The sequence below is a fragment of the Egretta garzetta genome, unplaced genomic scaffold (assembly GCF_000687185.1).
Source record: "Egretta garzetta isolate BGI_Z169 unplaced genomic scaffold, ASM68718v1 scaffold139, whole genome shotgun sequence".
NCBI classification, from domain to species: domain Eukaryota; kingdom Metazoa; phylum Chordata; class Aves; order Pelecaniformes; family Ardeidae; genus Egretta; species Egretta garzetta.
Window position 1 is genome coordinate 2,006 of NW_009260832.1, and position 16,694 is coordinate 18,699.

At 36.7% G+C, this 16,694-nt stretch overlaps 1 protein-coding gene across 1 annotated transcript in view; it reads right to left on the reverse strand.

The window, feature by feature from the left end:
- Positions 1 to 347: 347 nt before the first annotated feature.
- The window catches only part of LOC104133553 (estrogen receptor), a gene marked incomplete at its 3' end in the record, with an annotated part of 45,211 nt that continues 28,864 nt past the window's right edge, over positions 348 to 16,694 (reverse strand). The window contains exons 2-3 of the mRNA XM_009646964.2: positions 14,399 to 14,589; positions 348 to 464 (exon numbers count right to left, since the gene is read on the reverse strand). Of these exons, the coding sequence (XP_009645259.1) occupies positions 348 to 464; positions 14,399 to 14,589 (308 nt within the window). The remainder of the gene's footprint in view (positions 465 to 14,398; positions 14,590 to 16,694) is intronic.

Consider the following 16,694-nt stretch of genomic DNA (forward strand, 5'->3'; position numbering starts at 1 on the left):
AGTGCTTTTCACACTGAACTGCAAAATGCTACAAAATCTTAGATTAAGTTTCATTTGTCATAATCTGGAGTCTACCAGGAGACATTAAAAAAAAAAAAAGAATTAAAAACATTAACAGAAGAATCCTAACTCCATCGAAGTCAATGTTCCTATTAATTTTGATGCAAATTTGGGCAAGAATAATAACATGGCACTTGGGATTTTTTTATTTTTTATTTAATTGCTCTGTGATTTAATATACTTCAGCTCAATAAAATTAGTTGCTTCCTCCTTTAGGAACCATACAAGCTGTCCAATGAAGTTAAAAGACAGGAAAGCTGAGGAACTGTTGATTGCTGTGTACATACCACCTTTCATCATTCCCACTTCATAGCATTTTCTTAGTCGGCAAGCCTGGCAACTCTTTCTTCTGTTCTTGTCGATGGTGCATTGGTTAGTAGCAGGACACATGTAGTCATTGTGCCCTGTAAAACCAGAGGGAAAATAAGGACGCAGTTATACACAGGCATAACAAACTGCCTATAATGCCCTTTTGGTTTTTATTGAGTATTTAGTACAGCATCTAACACCTCAGGAAGAAGGTAGGGTTACCATAATAATATACCATAAAAGTATTGACACAGATAGTGAAACTAACATCTATTCACAATACATTTATTCACAAGTTCTTTAAAACTACTATTAAAACCACAAATTAAATCTTCTGTTGAATGATTAAGATAATGAACAATTAAAGCAGTCACAAAAGAGGACAGATTAATATAAACAAGTGTCTTCCTCTTAGCCTGAGACATGGAATGCCATGTGGTCCATGTGCCCGTGTTGATATTTACCAAATAGACTGCGCAAGAGTATTATAGAATTAAAAAGGCCTATGCACAGAATATTTTTTTATATTTACCACAGTCTGGGGCAGTTAAAACCAAACAACAACAACATGTAATAGAAGCAACAACCACTAATTAATGGTATCTCAGGGATAAATCGGTCTCTAATTCCAGTTGCATGTCTACTGATATATGCAAAAGCCTTTTGTCATGACAAATTCTTAAATTACCGTATGCTGCAACCAAGTTTGGTACTGGTACCTTTTCCTTCAGAGCTCCACTTTCTCATTTATTACCCTCTATACCTCATTCTCTTAACAGATATTATCAGTGTACCATAATTTGTTGCTGTCAACAAGCCTCAATTCCAACATTCTCTTTAAAAAACTGTGCCTAAACCTGCTATAAAATTATTTTCCAAACACAGACAAAGTTTAGCAAGGACAAAAAAGACTATCCAAAAAGATCTTATTGGTGCTCTGTATTCATTTAAACACAACTAAGCTACAGCACACAACGAAACAATTTTACTGCAGAACTGTTTGTTCTTTCTTTCAGGTCAAGGGATCAGCTTGAGGTAGAGTAGGGGGGAGGTTTGACAGAGGCCTTGGTCTCATCAAATCATCTATCCTTGACTAGAAATTCGAAAATAGAGTAAAAATTACTATCAGATTACACCAGGAACATCTGCTCTCTAATGCTACATAACTGGGATCCAATCAAAATAAGCAGCCAAACTGTAAACTTGTTAACATGGTGACATCTGACTACACACTGTCTCAAATAGACAGAATTATTATTTTTTAGCTCTACTCAAAAGAAAAGTATAATACTGGAAAAACCTGAATCCACAGGCTTTGCTCCAGGACTGAGGTAAAAAGGTAGAACAGAAACACTACCTCAACCTCAGCATGAAAGACCATTTTAATTTTCAGTTCCTCTGGTAAGATACAGACTGTTCTATATCCGATTCAAAACATTTCACATGTAAGGAAAAAAAAAAAATCGTGTCAGAAAGAAAACAGCCTCAACCATACAAAAATGCAATACCTACAGGGAAAAGGAGCAAAAAGGGAAAGACATGTTTTTAGGAAAATGTGCTTTTATTAGGTCACACTAAACAGCAACAGAAGATTGTAGCACCAGACCTCAATGGCCAGCCTTGTTTTATAAGGCAAGCTCTGAAATAGCATGGGAGAAAGAGAGGAAACTTTAATTACTCTTTTTAAAACCAAAGAAAGACTTTGAGAGAGTATTTAATCTTCTTTCTAGTCAAGGTAAAAGGTAAATTCACAAGGGGAATAAGCACAGGCTCTGAATTCAGCAAATAATTCGGAACGCCATTTAGCTCTCTGGAAAATAAGCAGATAAATGTTCCCATTTAGGTCAAAGCTGAACACGTGCTTACCACCTTTGCAGGACTGGCTGATGATCATAAGGTTCAACTCTCAAAAAAAAGGGACAGTATGCAAAAATCAAGTGGAATCAATATCAGTTGGGCAGCCTTTTGACAGTGCTTATGTGGGTGATAACTTTTTCTTTTGCTCTGAACCTAGATTTCCTTATACAAACTGCAAGAGTTTGGAAATAGGCATTTGGTTTGTAGAATAGTACATAAAATAATCCTCTGTGATAGAGCTACAGTTCCTACTGAAATTATCATGATTCATATTATCATATTTTTACATTGAAAAGTTTTGTCTTAAATATACTATAGTATAGAATACAATATATAGTATATAATACATATATCTTAAATATACTCTAACTAGTCTGTTTTCATGCACCTTAGACAATCCACTATCTTTCAAAGTGCTTGACAGACTTCACAGAATAAAACCCTTAAAATTTTGAATGCAAAAGAATAAAGAGCTGTGCATGAGGGTCATACTTCTTCAGTTCACGAGTGCCATAGTCATATCATTGCTTAAACTTCATATTTGCTGTGAATCTAATAAGAAGATAATGCATTTAATGTTTCTCATCATTTTTGGTTTAGTTTAACCAACATGCCTTCAGGAGACTGGAAAGGATGTAAGCAACAAGAAGAAAATGTTTGATAATTAGAATATACAGTAGAAATTATTATTAAATTGAGAGAAGAAGAAAGAAACAAAGGGAAGAAGGAAGGCAGGAACTTTTCCTCCTTCTCTACAATACCATCTGATTTCATTCTATTCAATATTCAGTTACAGAAAATGAGGAAGGAAGTTCCCTTTGCAAAGTACAGACACAGACTAGGACAGTCTAGCTTGGGGTGGCATAGAAGGAAAAAAGGCAGAGGAATACAATTCAGGAATAGTTAACACACAAAGACAAGTTCTATTTTAAAGTGAAATACTGTAACTCGATGACTGTGCTGTAAAGTGAATTGTCTTTTAATTATTCTACCTTTTATTTTATCCTTAAAGCTCATCTCTTGGCAAAGTTGATTCTGAACCATCTGACTTACTAGAAGGGATTTGTCACTAATGGGAAAGTGGAATGCATCAACAGGTGCCCAGCTGCCCTGCACTTCATTTTTGTGGTATCCAAAGAGTAAAACATGCTAGCAGAGAGGCAAATTAGGCCATTTGGATAGCTGGTATCACAAGAATACCAAGAGGATGAAATGTCTTCAGCGATCACTGATACTTGTAGAGGGAAGCACATGCCACCTGGACCCTGTGGTCTTATTGTTTTTCTTTAAATAAATTATCAGATAGCCTGCACAAAATTAAAGGCAGTGAGTTTAATAGGGTAGAGCCCCTAATCTTAATCCCCCCATATGTATGACTTGCACTGTCATGAGCTACAAAAGAAGAGTTTAAGGGAGCTATTGGAGGAGCTTGAGGAGGGGTGGTCTGGTATTCTTATGATATCTCACACATTGTACATCTTAAAACAGTAAAAATAACATTAAGTATTTTTATAGCACTTTATTGTATGCTAAGGTCTTTCCAGAACAGGGTGCAAAGATCTCCCTCTTTTCTCAAAACACTAATTCTAGGTGTGACAATCTGTATGATAACGACCAACAGTGGAGGGGGGAAGGATGAGGAAGAGAAGTGCCAACAAGAAGATAATGGCTAAAATCATCATGATTTTGAGTTTATTCTAACCCACCCTGTCATAGTCAGAGCTTTGTCTTATTGCACATGCAGTCTGACTTTCTCTCATTACCATAAGTCATGTGGCTAGTATTTACGTTCAGAGACTCATTGCTGTCTGTCTAAGGGTTCTCAAGATAGCCATTGCGTATGCAACAGCAGCTCATGCTTGAATCAGAGTGGGCGGATGATTTATCTGTGAGGGCTTCAGTCAGCAAAACACTCCATATTTCTTTAAAGTTAAGTGTTACTACATTCAGCAGAACATTTAAGCATCTGTGTACTTCAGGCCAGTAGTCCCAGCACAGTATATATGGTTAAAGTTAAGTACATGCTTGAGTGTTTCACTGAATTGCAGCTTTGAAGAGCTGAGTTCATTTTGACCTTGACCAGCAAGGATGAAAATTGGGGTCATATTAATACACCAGTGGCAATTAACATAACACAGAAATATTTTTTTTTTCTTAAATGTCTAAGCAGTTGCCATATTATATTCCAATAACCATCAAGATTAGCCTGAGGGAATGATTAGTTTAAACAGTACAAATGTTGCACAAAAAATGAACTGAAGAAACAGGCATGTCGGCATGCCAGTTTAAAAATGCTTAATGACAATTCTACAAAGCCAATAAAGGAACATTTTTGTCAGATGAATTTTGTATGACACCTAAACTGATGTAGTTGAATTGACCCATCATACATTTCAAACAAAACCAGTAATAATTATCATCCTTTTACCAATATGTGCTTTTCCTTTAATTAGTCTTTTATTTTCAATCCTCACGTCACACAAATTTCTTAAACTATTCTTTAGCTATCTGCATAAGACATCTGCCAGGTTAGCCATTACCTGTGGAAGCACCAGGTCCTTCTATGAACTTTTTCTGACAGTGAAATTAGCAGGGTTTCATACATGTAGGTGAAAGGAAGGCTAGAGTGTAGGTTTTATCCACACCTTAAGGCGCCAAGCAAATGATGAGTGGGAAGAGTGCAGATGAAAAGCAAAACCTTGGAAAGAATAGCCTCAACAGCAAGTGGAAAGTTTTCATAAACAGTAAAAAGAAAAAAAAAAATAGCACCTGGACATTGCATAAGCTAACACAGTATGGACAAATGTTGAATGTAAAATAAAAAGTTATACCAATTTTAAGTTGAGGTGCCCCGATAAAACTGTACTGATTGATTTTAATATCTCATTCTTTCCTAACAGGTTTCACAAAAGAACAGAAGGTTATGTCTAATTCCTTTCAAAGCAGACACTCAAATTCACAGCTTAATTACCCTCAGACAAGGTCTTTGGATTTGGAACTTGGGTTCTCTTAGCAACTACCCAGCACTGCTGAGAAGATTAATCATTTTCTCTTTTTAAACTAGCAAGACATTACTTCATGTGACAGTAAGGAAAAAGGCCTAGAAGACTGTAAAACATACTTCCTTTGAATCCAGCTGAGGAAGTCCTCCTTCTACACATACCTCGGAAAGAAAGATCACAGAACCACTGAAGAATGAGAAAGGAGAAAATTTTAAAATCTATGTACTCTGTACTATGTCCTTCAGCTGTGTTATGTAGCTTCCACACTGAGTGTTCACCTTCTAGTGGAATCTTCCGGCCTTCACATATGTATAGCACTGTTCACATGAGCAGTTAATTCAAGCCAAATGATTATGATACACACCTTTCCTTTAACCTTTCCATATACTATTTCAACTAGCAGGAAAAATGAAGAAAGAAGAATGAGAATGGGCGTTGCATGAGGATACTAACCCTGCTGCCATCTCACCAGTTTAATAACACATAAACATATAGATTGAGAAAGGGTGACATATAAAAATTAAAATGCTATTTAACTACATATATATATATATATATATATAAATTGTATTTTCTACTCCAGCAGATAATTTCAAAGCTTTTATTATTGGCCTTAGTTCTAAAATTCCAATTGGTGTTTCATCTACTATTTCAGGATTATGATACCATGTGCAAAGTCTAGTTCTACCCCAATTCCATTCCCACCTTCTTTAATTTTAGACAAGTTAACAAAATAAGAAGTATATTTTTTCCTCATGACAAATAAAAAAAGACACAGATCCAGATCCCAATCTCTACAGAATCTGGCAAAGAGCGTGACATCTAGTTTCTGGTTCCCGATCTGATAAATCACAATTGTTTTAAATCCTTGGCACATGATTAAACCAACAGCTGTGTAAAGGAAAAACTCTCACAGTGTATTACTCCCAACCATCTCAATATGATCCCTCCAGAGACAAAAAGCATTTTCAGAGAGTAATAGGCAAGACATGGCTATCTTATTCCCAGAGACTTTGAATGAAATCTCTTGTATTTTTAGCTTCCCAGTTTATTTGAGCTAAAATGGGAAGCAGTGGAATTCTACTACAGAAACCTCCCAGAACTAATCTGAAGAGGCCAAAAAAGTTAAAAATACTGTAAATTACTCTTGTGCACTTATAATTCAATCAATTGTTAACAACAAGAAAATTAATATAACTATTTTTATTCCAGGTATATCAGGTTTTGGATTGTGATGGGACCTATTGAATAAGTTTAGCTAGTCTTATTTTATATTTGGACCTTTGGTACGTGAGTGGTTCCTTGTATCATAAAGTTTGTAAGGAGCCGTAGTGTATTTATCCTCACAGTACCCCTGTGCTGATGTTTGTATTTTACTGGGGAATTCTCACTGTGTGCAGTGGATGTGGGCATTTCTAAGCACAGTGAGTTTTCTGCATTGAAGTCTGTGAAACTGAAACTGCAGTAGGTCAACTCCCAGTTTCTTAAATTATTATATTAATTTTTAACATCAGTATTTTGACAAAAAGACACTTTTCTGCTTAGGTACTCATTTCTCGTGTAAAGCAAAACCTAGTTATGCTCTTCTTTCATTTACTGATATATAGCTGTGCTCCTTGGTTTGCTCACTTATACCCTAACATCATTCATTCTCTATAGAAGATTCATTCATTTTATAATCAGAATGGTCAATGAAGATAACTTAGTCTGTTGTCCTGCGTATCTCTAGCCACATTTTAGAGTGGGCAATAACTCTGTTATTTATAACAAAAGAAGTCCAACTATTTCAGCAATTTATGACTAAATTAAATCAAATCTTTGAGAGAAATACATAATCCTAGTAAAAGAATTCAGACAATGAGATATTTACTACATCTGTTATTAAATTATACCAGCAGCTAATTGCCATGCTAGTTCTTTTCCAGTAACTGAACCAGTACACATACTTCAATGAAGTTTGTTAATAGTCTCCTTTTGGAAATAAATTATGTCAAAGATCACTTCATGCACTTCCACTACATTTATCATTTTAGTAATCTTACACAGTTCTCTCTAGTTTGATTTCCATTTTCAAAAGTGACTACAAAGGACAACCTAACCTACAGAAAGTCTGAAAGTTCATGGAAGTGAAACTTATGGAGCCAGTTTAAATCAATAAACCCACCTGAATTAAATGAGGTTACAGAAACATATTTCTCTTCACATTCTCTAACACCAAGTGGAGAAGTTAAGCACTTTCCTGCTGGACAAACAAACATGTTCTCTTGTAATTTGTAAATGTAAAAATGTAAAACCTTTTTTTCCACGTGACTATTTTGAACTACTGACAGGCTCAGCCTGTTTTCAGCCTCAGAAAGTAGCTCCAATGAATCTAAAAAAAATCATATGCCATCCAAATGAAAATTTTGGCTTAAAACAAATTATTTAACAATAATGTGAGTTTCCAAATTAAATAGTCATTAAATACTTGCAACATGAAATATTAAGGCTTTTTGTTGCTTAATATGGCACAACAATCATATTCCAGAGGAAGTAAAACACCATTAAAGCCAATAATACAGGGTACATTAAGTACAGCTTCTAAGGGCTACAGATTTTGTCTAGGAGGTGGGAAAATCTTCAGACTTGGCAGACTAAGAACCAGTGACCATTTATAAAATCAGATAACAATCAGTGAGTGTTCTCTACTTTCTGGTAAAGTGTGTTGCCCAACTTCAGGAAGGCTTTCAACATTGCCTGGGGTGACATTTCATATGCCATCTCGGAAAATATACTTTAGTTGATTTCAGAAAACCAGTCTTGGGGAAGAACTATCAGCATTCACTGTTACAACGGAAGCTGATATTAAATGAGGCTCCATAGTGTCTGTCCTGGATCCAGTTCTACACAGTATTTTCCTCATCAGATGGAGTATTTATTTTATTAAATAATATTAATTTTTAGATTATATTTATATGTGTTAGAAGACAGAGAAAAGACCAGGCTACTCTGCTAGTCAGACAGAAATAAATCTGAAATAAATGGCAAGAGTCTACAGGACAAGAATTCTAAATTATCTTGGCAAACTGGGGATAGCATATGGGAAGAAACAGCTCAAAAGTAAGGACCAGTACAAATCACTACATTAAAATAGGAATAATAAGATGCACAAAACAAGATGGGAAAGAAGTGACTTCTCTAGAAAAGTATTCTTGAGTTTATTCTGCACCACGCACTGATTGTGAGTGAACAGTGTCATGGTTTTGTAAATAAGGCAAACATTACAGTGTGATGAATGTAGACAAATACCACTGGCTGGGGTTGTAAAGTAATCCTATTGCTCTGTTCAGAACTCATACAACATCATATAGGAGGAAACCATGCTTCGAGAAAAAAAGAAAATGGGACAAAGTGGAGAATCTCCAAAGTAGAGCAACCAGAAGATTAGAAGTCTAGAAAACAACACCTATGAGAAAAAGTTGAACAAACTGTGTTTCTTCAGGTTAGGTAAAACAATTTTTTTTTTTTAAAAAAAAAGTGTGATAGCAATCTTCTGTGCTTTAAAGGCTGTTGCAGAAGGAAAGAGAACAATTTGTTTTCCATGGCACGATAGACAGGAAAATAAGTGATGAGCTTAACCTGCCGGAAGGAAAATTTAAATTTTATAGTAGCATTTGAATAGAAGTAGAATGAAACATTGGATCAGGCTACAGGTTTTTAAGAAGCAGTCCAATAAACGTATGTAAGGAATTGGCAACAGCTGATCCTATCACAGGACAGAAAGATGGACTAGGGTTCAAGGGCCACTGCAGCCCTATGATTTGCTGAGACCACAAGAAATACAGAAGTATCTTGGATGTGAACATCTTATAGCCACTGCCACAATCATGCTGAACACGGCACTTAAAACTCACTGAAAAGGAATCACATTCCAAGTTGCCTTACTAGGAAAAAAGTTAGGTATTGACTCTTGCCTTTCAATAACACCCAAGTTTCTGAAACACAATCACCATCAATTAGACTGCTGATACTAAAAATGCACACTAGAGGACAACGACCAGAGCAAGTGTTGAACTCAAGGGGCTCTACTAAAACCACAAAAATAAAGTAAAAGAAGTTTCAGAAGAACCTGGCTGACCACAGGCTGTTAGAGCAGTCCCAGTGATGGCTAAACCCTTGTGGACTTTCCAAACACATTTTCCAGTCTTCCAACTTCCAACAGTCACCTACCTCTCAAACCGGAACTGTGTGTTTTCCACCCTGAGACCAGATACCTGCAGCCCCATGTTTATTGCCTGTGATTACCTCTGCTAGTCTCACTTAGGTTCATGTTTTGTAGTTTTGCTCTTTCTGCTGACAACCCATTGAATCAGTGTACAAGCAGTCTTATTAGGGAGTTTCTGTCTTCTTGGCTGCAGGATCTGTGCAGCATTTGCAGCTGTTATCAAACAGATTACAAAAATACTGTGAAAGCAGAAGACAATAATGGAAAGTTAAAGGGAAGATCTCAGAAACCTCCCAAATTGACAATAATGCAATAGCTGCACTGCAGCATTACCTAAACACCCACTTATTAGGCATGTTTTAACAGTGAAATTCTCTCCAACTCGGATGAAAATATGTATATATTAGCACCACTCCTGGCATTCAAATTTGAACTACATATTTTCAACAAAGTACAGCTCTATCACTGTGAAGTTAAAACAATTGATAACACTCAGTCTACTGCCAAAACTCTCCTACTTGGTGGTCAGAAGGCATAACTGTTGAATAAAATCCATGTTCAAGCCACACGACTAAAATATTTCCCAGCTTCAATAATTCCTGCACTTCGGAGACCACTACACCTCTGTGATCAAGATACTAATGGCAGGCCTCTGGAATCCCTCAGCACAGCTATTCATCCATTCTCAGATGCCAGCCTGCTCTTGTTGGACTAGCACTGCCTCCCATCATGCAGTAATTCCTGAATATTTGTGAAATATCCCAGATTTTTGCCTGGGTATACAGCTGTGAGGAAAGGTAGAGAAGGTGCATCTGAAAAACATCAGAAGGGCATATGAAGGAGGCAGGGAAATAGAAATGGGGATTTCTAAAATACTTTAGCAAGATACCTTCCATTGTAAGGAGTTACCTCTCATTTGTTCTAAATCCCTTGTGCTCCCACTGGGGGTTCTCAGCCTCACATATGTAGGCATTTGTTGGATGCTTGTCAGAGATGGTAAGAGTAATTCCTTCCTGGCCCTTACCCTTTGTTGACTTTCCAAAAACCAAGAGAATTAGAAGGAGGGGAAAGAATGTGTGAGTCACAAGGGGATTTTTAATTTGTAAATGGCATTTGTAAGGCTGATGTTGAAATACTTCATCCAGTTCTGACATCCAAATTTTAAAGAGGCTATTATGGATGTGGGGGGATCAGAAAAGGTGCAAAGACAAAGGACTCAGAAGACAGAAAGATATACAGCAGGAGATTGAAATATTTTAGTTTGCTTAAGATATCAAGGTGATTTGATTGTAGCAACTTAAGTTATAAGAACTTCCCACGGGAGGGAGATACTAGATACTGAGTCTGGTTCATGGATGTGATGTAAAAGCCAAAGTAATTAAAATTAAAAAGGTAATTTTTTAGCAGATGGAAGAACAAATTATTAGATTAAGCAATCATTGTAGGAAAGCTCTTGAGCCCACAGATCAAGGCTGGGGATCTTCTAAAAGATTTACCTCCATCAGGTTATGGGGCTTTGTACACATATAAAGCATATAAAGTTTATATACCAGACTTAATGACCTAATGGACCTTCTTGATCTTAAAATCCATAAATATTTTAGGAAAGAAGTACAGTGTGCTGTGATGTGACTGCTTGTTATGCTTCTGGATTCAAGTCAGTTGACCAAGTACGCTCCTGAAGGCTACATATGCTGGGCAAAGTATAAAGCACTCTTCTATCACCAAGCAACACAGTGTTCTTGGTGTCATGATTTTTCTCTCCCATGAAACATTATACATTAACATCAGTCTGCACAGAGTTTTCTCAAAACAAGGTCCCAAATCACTTTTGGGACATAAACTAACAAAAGAGACTGACACGGGCAGTTTCAGGAGGCAGCTGAGATTCTCCCCCAACCATCCGTTTTTTAAACAAAGTTGAGCAGTTACACATATTGAGAGACAGTTACTAATTCAGGTTGCCTTTTAAGCTTTAACTGTTTGACAGCAAAGAAAAACAACTTCGCATTTAAAATCTACAAAATTCTTCCAGGACCATTCCAGCTCACCTGGATAAAAATGAAGCTATCCATCTCCACCTCAGGTGAGGTCCAATACAGACGTGAGTTTTAGGAAATTTAAGTATATACTTACGCAAGTACTTACACCTTAGATATCACTGAGAATAACAGATACACGGGGAGGAAATGGATTGCCCATACAGCTTGTTTACTGTTCATGTCTGTACTCACTTTTTCCTCTGGTTCTATTAAGAACCACATAGAATGTTTGACTACAGTCTATTAAGAACATCAAGCTTCACTATAGCAATTCTCCTATGAAATCTCTGATGAGAAGTATAAAAATGAAAAATCATCTCTGCATCTATATATGTATTGAGAAATACAGGACAGCAAAGCACAAAAGTAACATGGTTATCTTGCATTTACAGAAAGACACACTACAAACAGCAACAAAAATCTTTGCTGAAAGCATTCTGTGTTTTGTTTATACAAACAGGTCCTGTGCGCCTCAGTACAGTTTAATCATATGATTCCCAGGAAATTTTTGTCCCATTTTTAGGAATGCATATATTATGCAATGCAGATATAATAATATTAATCCACATATTCTTCTGCAGATACACCTACACATTAGTAGTATTCATTCCTAGATATCTGATCACAACCTGTTTAAAATTATTACCATCTGCATTGTAAATGGCATGTTTTCTCATGTTTTCTCAATCTAAAAATGACTGTCATTTTCATAAATTGGACACATGTCCAATGAGAACAAGTAATTGCTGAGGTAAAGATCTCTTCTGGTTCCAGTAGGAAATTCAAAAAAATCCCTTAGTTCATCAAGACTGGGTGCCTATGACTTTAAAAGTCTTTTAGAGGACTTTTCATACCATCTGTGATCAAGTGATCACAATTCTCTCATAAGCACTCACATTCTTGATTTACTGTCTTGAAATTCATGGGTGTCATTTTTTCCAATAGCTGTTAACCACAAAAGAGGTGGATCAACTGGAGAAAGTAGACGAGTTTAGCAAATGGGATCAGAAGTCTAAAAAGCATGTTCTACTGAAAGAAATGGGTTTGTTTAGTCTAAAAAAGAGAAGACTGAGGAAAGATATGATAACAGTCTTCAACTATGTAAAAGGTTGTTGTAATAAGCCTTCTTCATGCCCACAAGGGATAGAGCAAGAAGCAAGGGGCTTAAATTAGAGCAGATGTGACTTAAAGATCAAGAAAGACGTTTTGCAGGACACTGAAAACTTAAGCTTTAAAAATTTAAAGCTTACCCACTTAAAAATTATGTTAAGTATATAAATGTAGCAAGAGCTGACTTTACTAATTAACATGTACTGTAGCACAAATAGATAACAGATCCATCGTGGAGGACCACAACATTTGTCCACATGGAGAACAGGGCAATACCACCCAAGTGGTGACATAGAACCATGGAACTCAATGAAGCAGTCAGATTCATTTCTTCTTCCATAATGGCCAAAAGCTGAAGATCTATGTTGTATAATTAATTGATAATGAGCTCCTACTTTTGCTGAAGAAAATGTTCATTTTCACTTTGTTGCTGGCTTAGTTCAGCTGGAGTACAAGGACAGAATTTCAAAATTCTAAAAATAATTGTGATTTGGTATGGGGAACTCAAAATTTAAAATAACAAAACCCACTCAATAATGGAGCTGTTCTCCCTACATCACAAGTTTAAGTAAATCATTCTGATATTAAGAGAAAAGCATTTCACCCTTTCTCCTTCCAACGCTGCTTATTAGTGACCTCTGGCTGTAACCACTCTCTTTTCTAACAGTCATTTTGATCAGTCTGGAAAAGCAGAAATACAACTATTAACTAATAGCTGACATTCAAATCATTTCATCAATGTCTACCCCGCAGCCAATCTTTCACTTTTTTCTTTAAGGCGGGGAAAATTCTGAGCTGAATGCTGGAAGTCTTATTTAACTCACCTCAGTGAGTTACCATGACTACCATGCAGCAAAACAGGCAATAATCACACCTTGTGATATGAGGGAAAAACTGTTCCTCACTATGTTTATTTCAGAAAAGGAGCAACAGGACTTTTTGAGTCTATATATCACCTGGAGATTTAAAAACTATAGAAACCTAACTTAAGCATGGTGCTTTGCTAGTTTTACTGTTTGGAAAGGAAGAAATCTGGTTTGTTTTCTTCTCCAAAATAAGACTTAGATACTCAACGGTACCCATATTTTGAGTAGAATCATACTTCTTACCCAGTTTAGGAGACGTTGACCAAAGCAAAAAAGTAACCATCCTACAGAGCGACAGGCATTTGAATCAAGAATTACCTCAGTCACAGTAATTAACACAATATCTGCTAGATGCTCTTTACTCCACTGGACACCTTGCACAGCATACTTCTAGCCATGAGAAGGCTGTGAACCAAACCGTTCTGTGTGTAGTTCAAAGTTCTGTTTTGCTGACAGATACAAATGCTATTTCATCAAGGAAACATTCCTCTTCAATATTAGTTCTCAAAAGACATCTCACATCTGCAAAGAATTGAGATTTGTATTGAACCATCTCACTAACAGAGCATTAAATTAAGATTAATAAATCGATCAACATGAATTAATCTTCATCTGACAGGGAATTCTCAAAAAACCCCTTGTTTTGGATAAGAACTTAATCACAGAAAAAATATATACATAGCCCCTCCACGGTCAGCCATACCTAAACCAAGGAGAACATAGAGAAGCTTTTCTTTCCCTCATTAATCTTGGACTAAATAACAACGTATTATATACCTGCTAGAAGCATTCACCAAATACAGAGCTAAAAATACACGGGAGAGCACAGCAGCTGCTAATGAAATCCCAATAAATGTCATTGTCCTGGGCTCAGGCTGCCATCTCAAGTAGCTTCACAGTTTCCTCAAGAGTAGAGAGTAAAGGTGATTCACTGGAACAGTTTATTACCTTGAATACTCCTTTTGAAAAAAGCTTTGCAGCCCTCACAAGACCAGACCCCATAATGGTAGCCTGAAGCGTAGTCGTTGCAGACAGCGCAGTACCGGGTCTCCTTGGTGGACTCCATGGACAGGCTCCCTTTCTCGTTGGTGCTGGACATCCTCTCCCGGATGCTGTGGCGCCTGTTATCAGAGCTTGGCCTGTTAATAGCAAAAAACAAGCATAATTCTTTCAGCAAGGTTAAGTCTCATCCACTCTAGCAGACAGGAAGAAAGAAGAGCAGATCTAGTTTTGAAATGCCAGAGGGACAAAAAAAAAAAATCTTTTATGACCCTCTGTCCTGTTCTAGCTAGAAAGGTGTACAGCCAGTAAGATACAGAGGAATTTATCACAAATCAATCTGATGTACCCTGAAAACTAAAAAAGCTATTTGATAAATTAGTCCATTTTTCAAGACATTACAAAGGAATATAAAAAAAAAAAAAAAAAATCAACATTTTCTTTTTATGTACCTGCTCCTGTCCAAAGGGTTCAGCATGATTGCAGTATCAGTAGGTAGTTTGAGAATCTGAGGTAAAAATCACAATATTTGCATGCAAGTTTGCAAGTCACTTAAATTATTAACCAGTATTAATGCCCAATTAGAGATGCAAACTTTCCTTACATTGTCAAAGATACAACACCGCATAAAACAGTGCCTATTCTCATTACAATAGCACTTTCACAAAAATTAAGAGGTGGTTTTAGCAAAACAAGAAAAGTCAGAAGGTATTAAAACTTGTTGCTGAAGAATTTTTGTTCTAGTAACGTGTAAGTTACTAGACATGTACTAGAGATACTAGACATGTACATGACCCATATGTGGAGTATGCTGCTGAATGGAAACTGAACAAATCTATGGGGTAAATGGCAGTGAATTCACGTCTAGTGAATCTGGTAGGAGGTTACTAAGGGTAGCTGCTGCAGGCATGGTAAACAATATTCAAAAAGATGAGAGGATGTGAAATTACCAAGGGAACCAGCAATGAACTCTGAGACTGCTCCTGGAAGGCAAACAGCTCTTGCAAAACATGCTTTCTGGTAAGAATCTGCACTACAAATTGTCCAGGAGACAAATATAGTTGAGCGTGACAGCATCAGACAAGCTAAAGTATGAAGAATCCTACGCTTTACAGTAATTATCCACTTAGCATGCATGTTTTAATTGCTGGTCAGTAAACAGGTGGCTCTTACCTCCCCAGAGTCCCAACATTTTCTCAAACAAACATATCCTGGTTTTGAACATAGGAGAACTGGGGGGGTCTTTCTTTTTGCTTTCTTCCTGCATACCTGATTTTGCCGTATTCCCTTCTTCAGCACAGCAAAACTTCCTTTGTTTTGATGAACATCTGGCACCAACATCACCTTCCTGCTTCAAACCAATACTCCCCAGCAGCTTTCTGACTACTCTACGTATGCCCAAGTGTCTTCTTTCATCTAGCCAAAGTTCCCTGACATCTTCTGCTGCAGTCCATCTCAACACCCAAAAGCTTTCTACCAGCCAAAGCCACCTGGACGCTCTCACGCCTGCTGCCAGCCATCCTCTTGAAACTTTTTGTATAAAATTTCTGTCCCCAAATACAATATATATTTATTGAACAGCTTTGAATGAATATCAGTTATTAGAGGAACATGAGGCTTTGCCATGTTAGTTAGCAGAAACTGCTTCTGGCATCATTCATGAAAACTGTATTTTTTAAATCCAAAGTTCTTTACCAAGCCTTATATACCAGCTAATTTTAAACAATTATTTAAATATTTTTTGTTTCCTTGGGACTTGTGCAAGGCAGAAGAAATTGCAAATGGTGTAGTGCTGACAAGGCAGAACTCTGGCCTTTTAGTGAGACAAGAAAACTGGAGAACATCACAATTCTGACAACACAAGTTTAACAAAATAGGCAGGGGAAAATAAAACCAACCTTGCATATTTCAGATGTTAAAATGTGAAAAGGTGAAAACAATGTAATGAATAAATTGTTATGGATACAACACAGACATGGTTCACGTAACTACATTTTCCAACCCACCAAAACTAGGTAGGTTTTTTATTCTTCTCCAGGTCCTGAATCTTGCTTTGAGTTTGCTTTATTTCAGTGCCTCGTTTAATTGACTTCTTTTTCTTCTACTGAGCACTGATGAAAGCTGTTGGTTTTTATCTTCTCCATCCCATTATCTCCCACCTTCAGCTAGATTACCTAATCCATCGTCTCAGTATAACTTTAAATTAACCACAATGTGGCTTTTTAAAAAACCATACTTTTAGGTG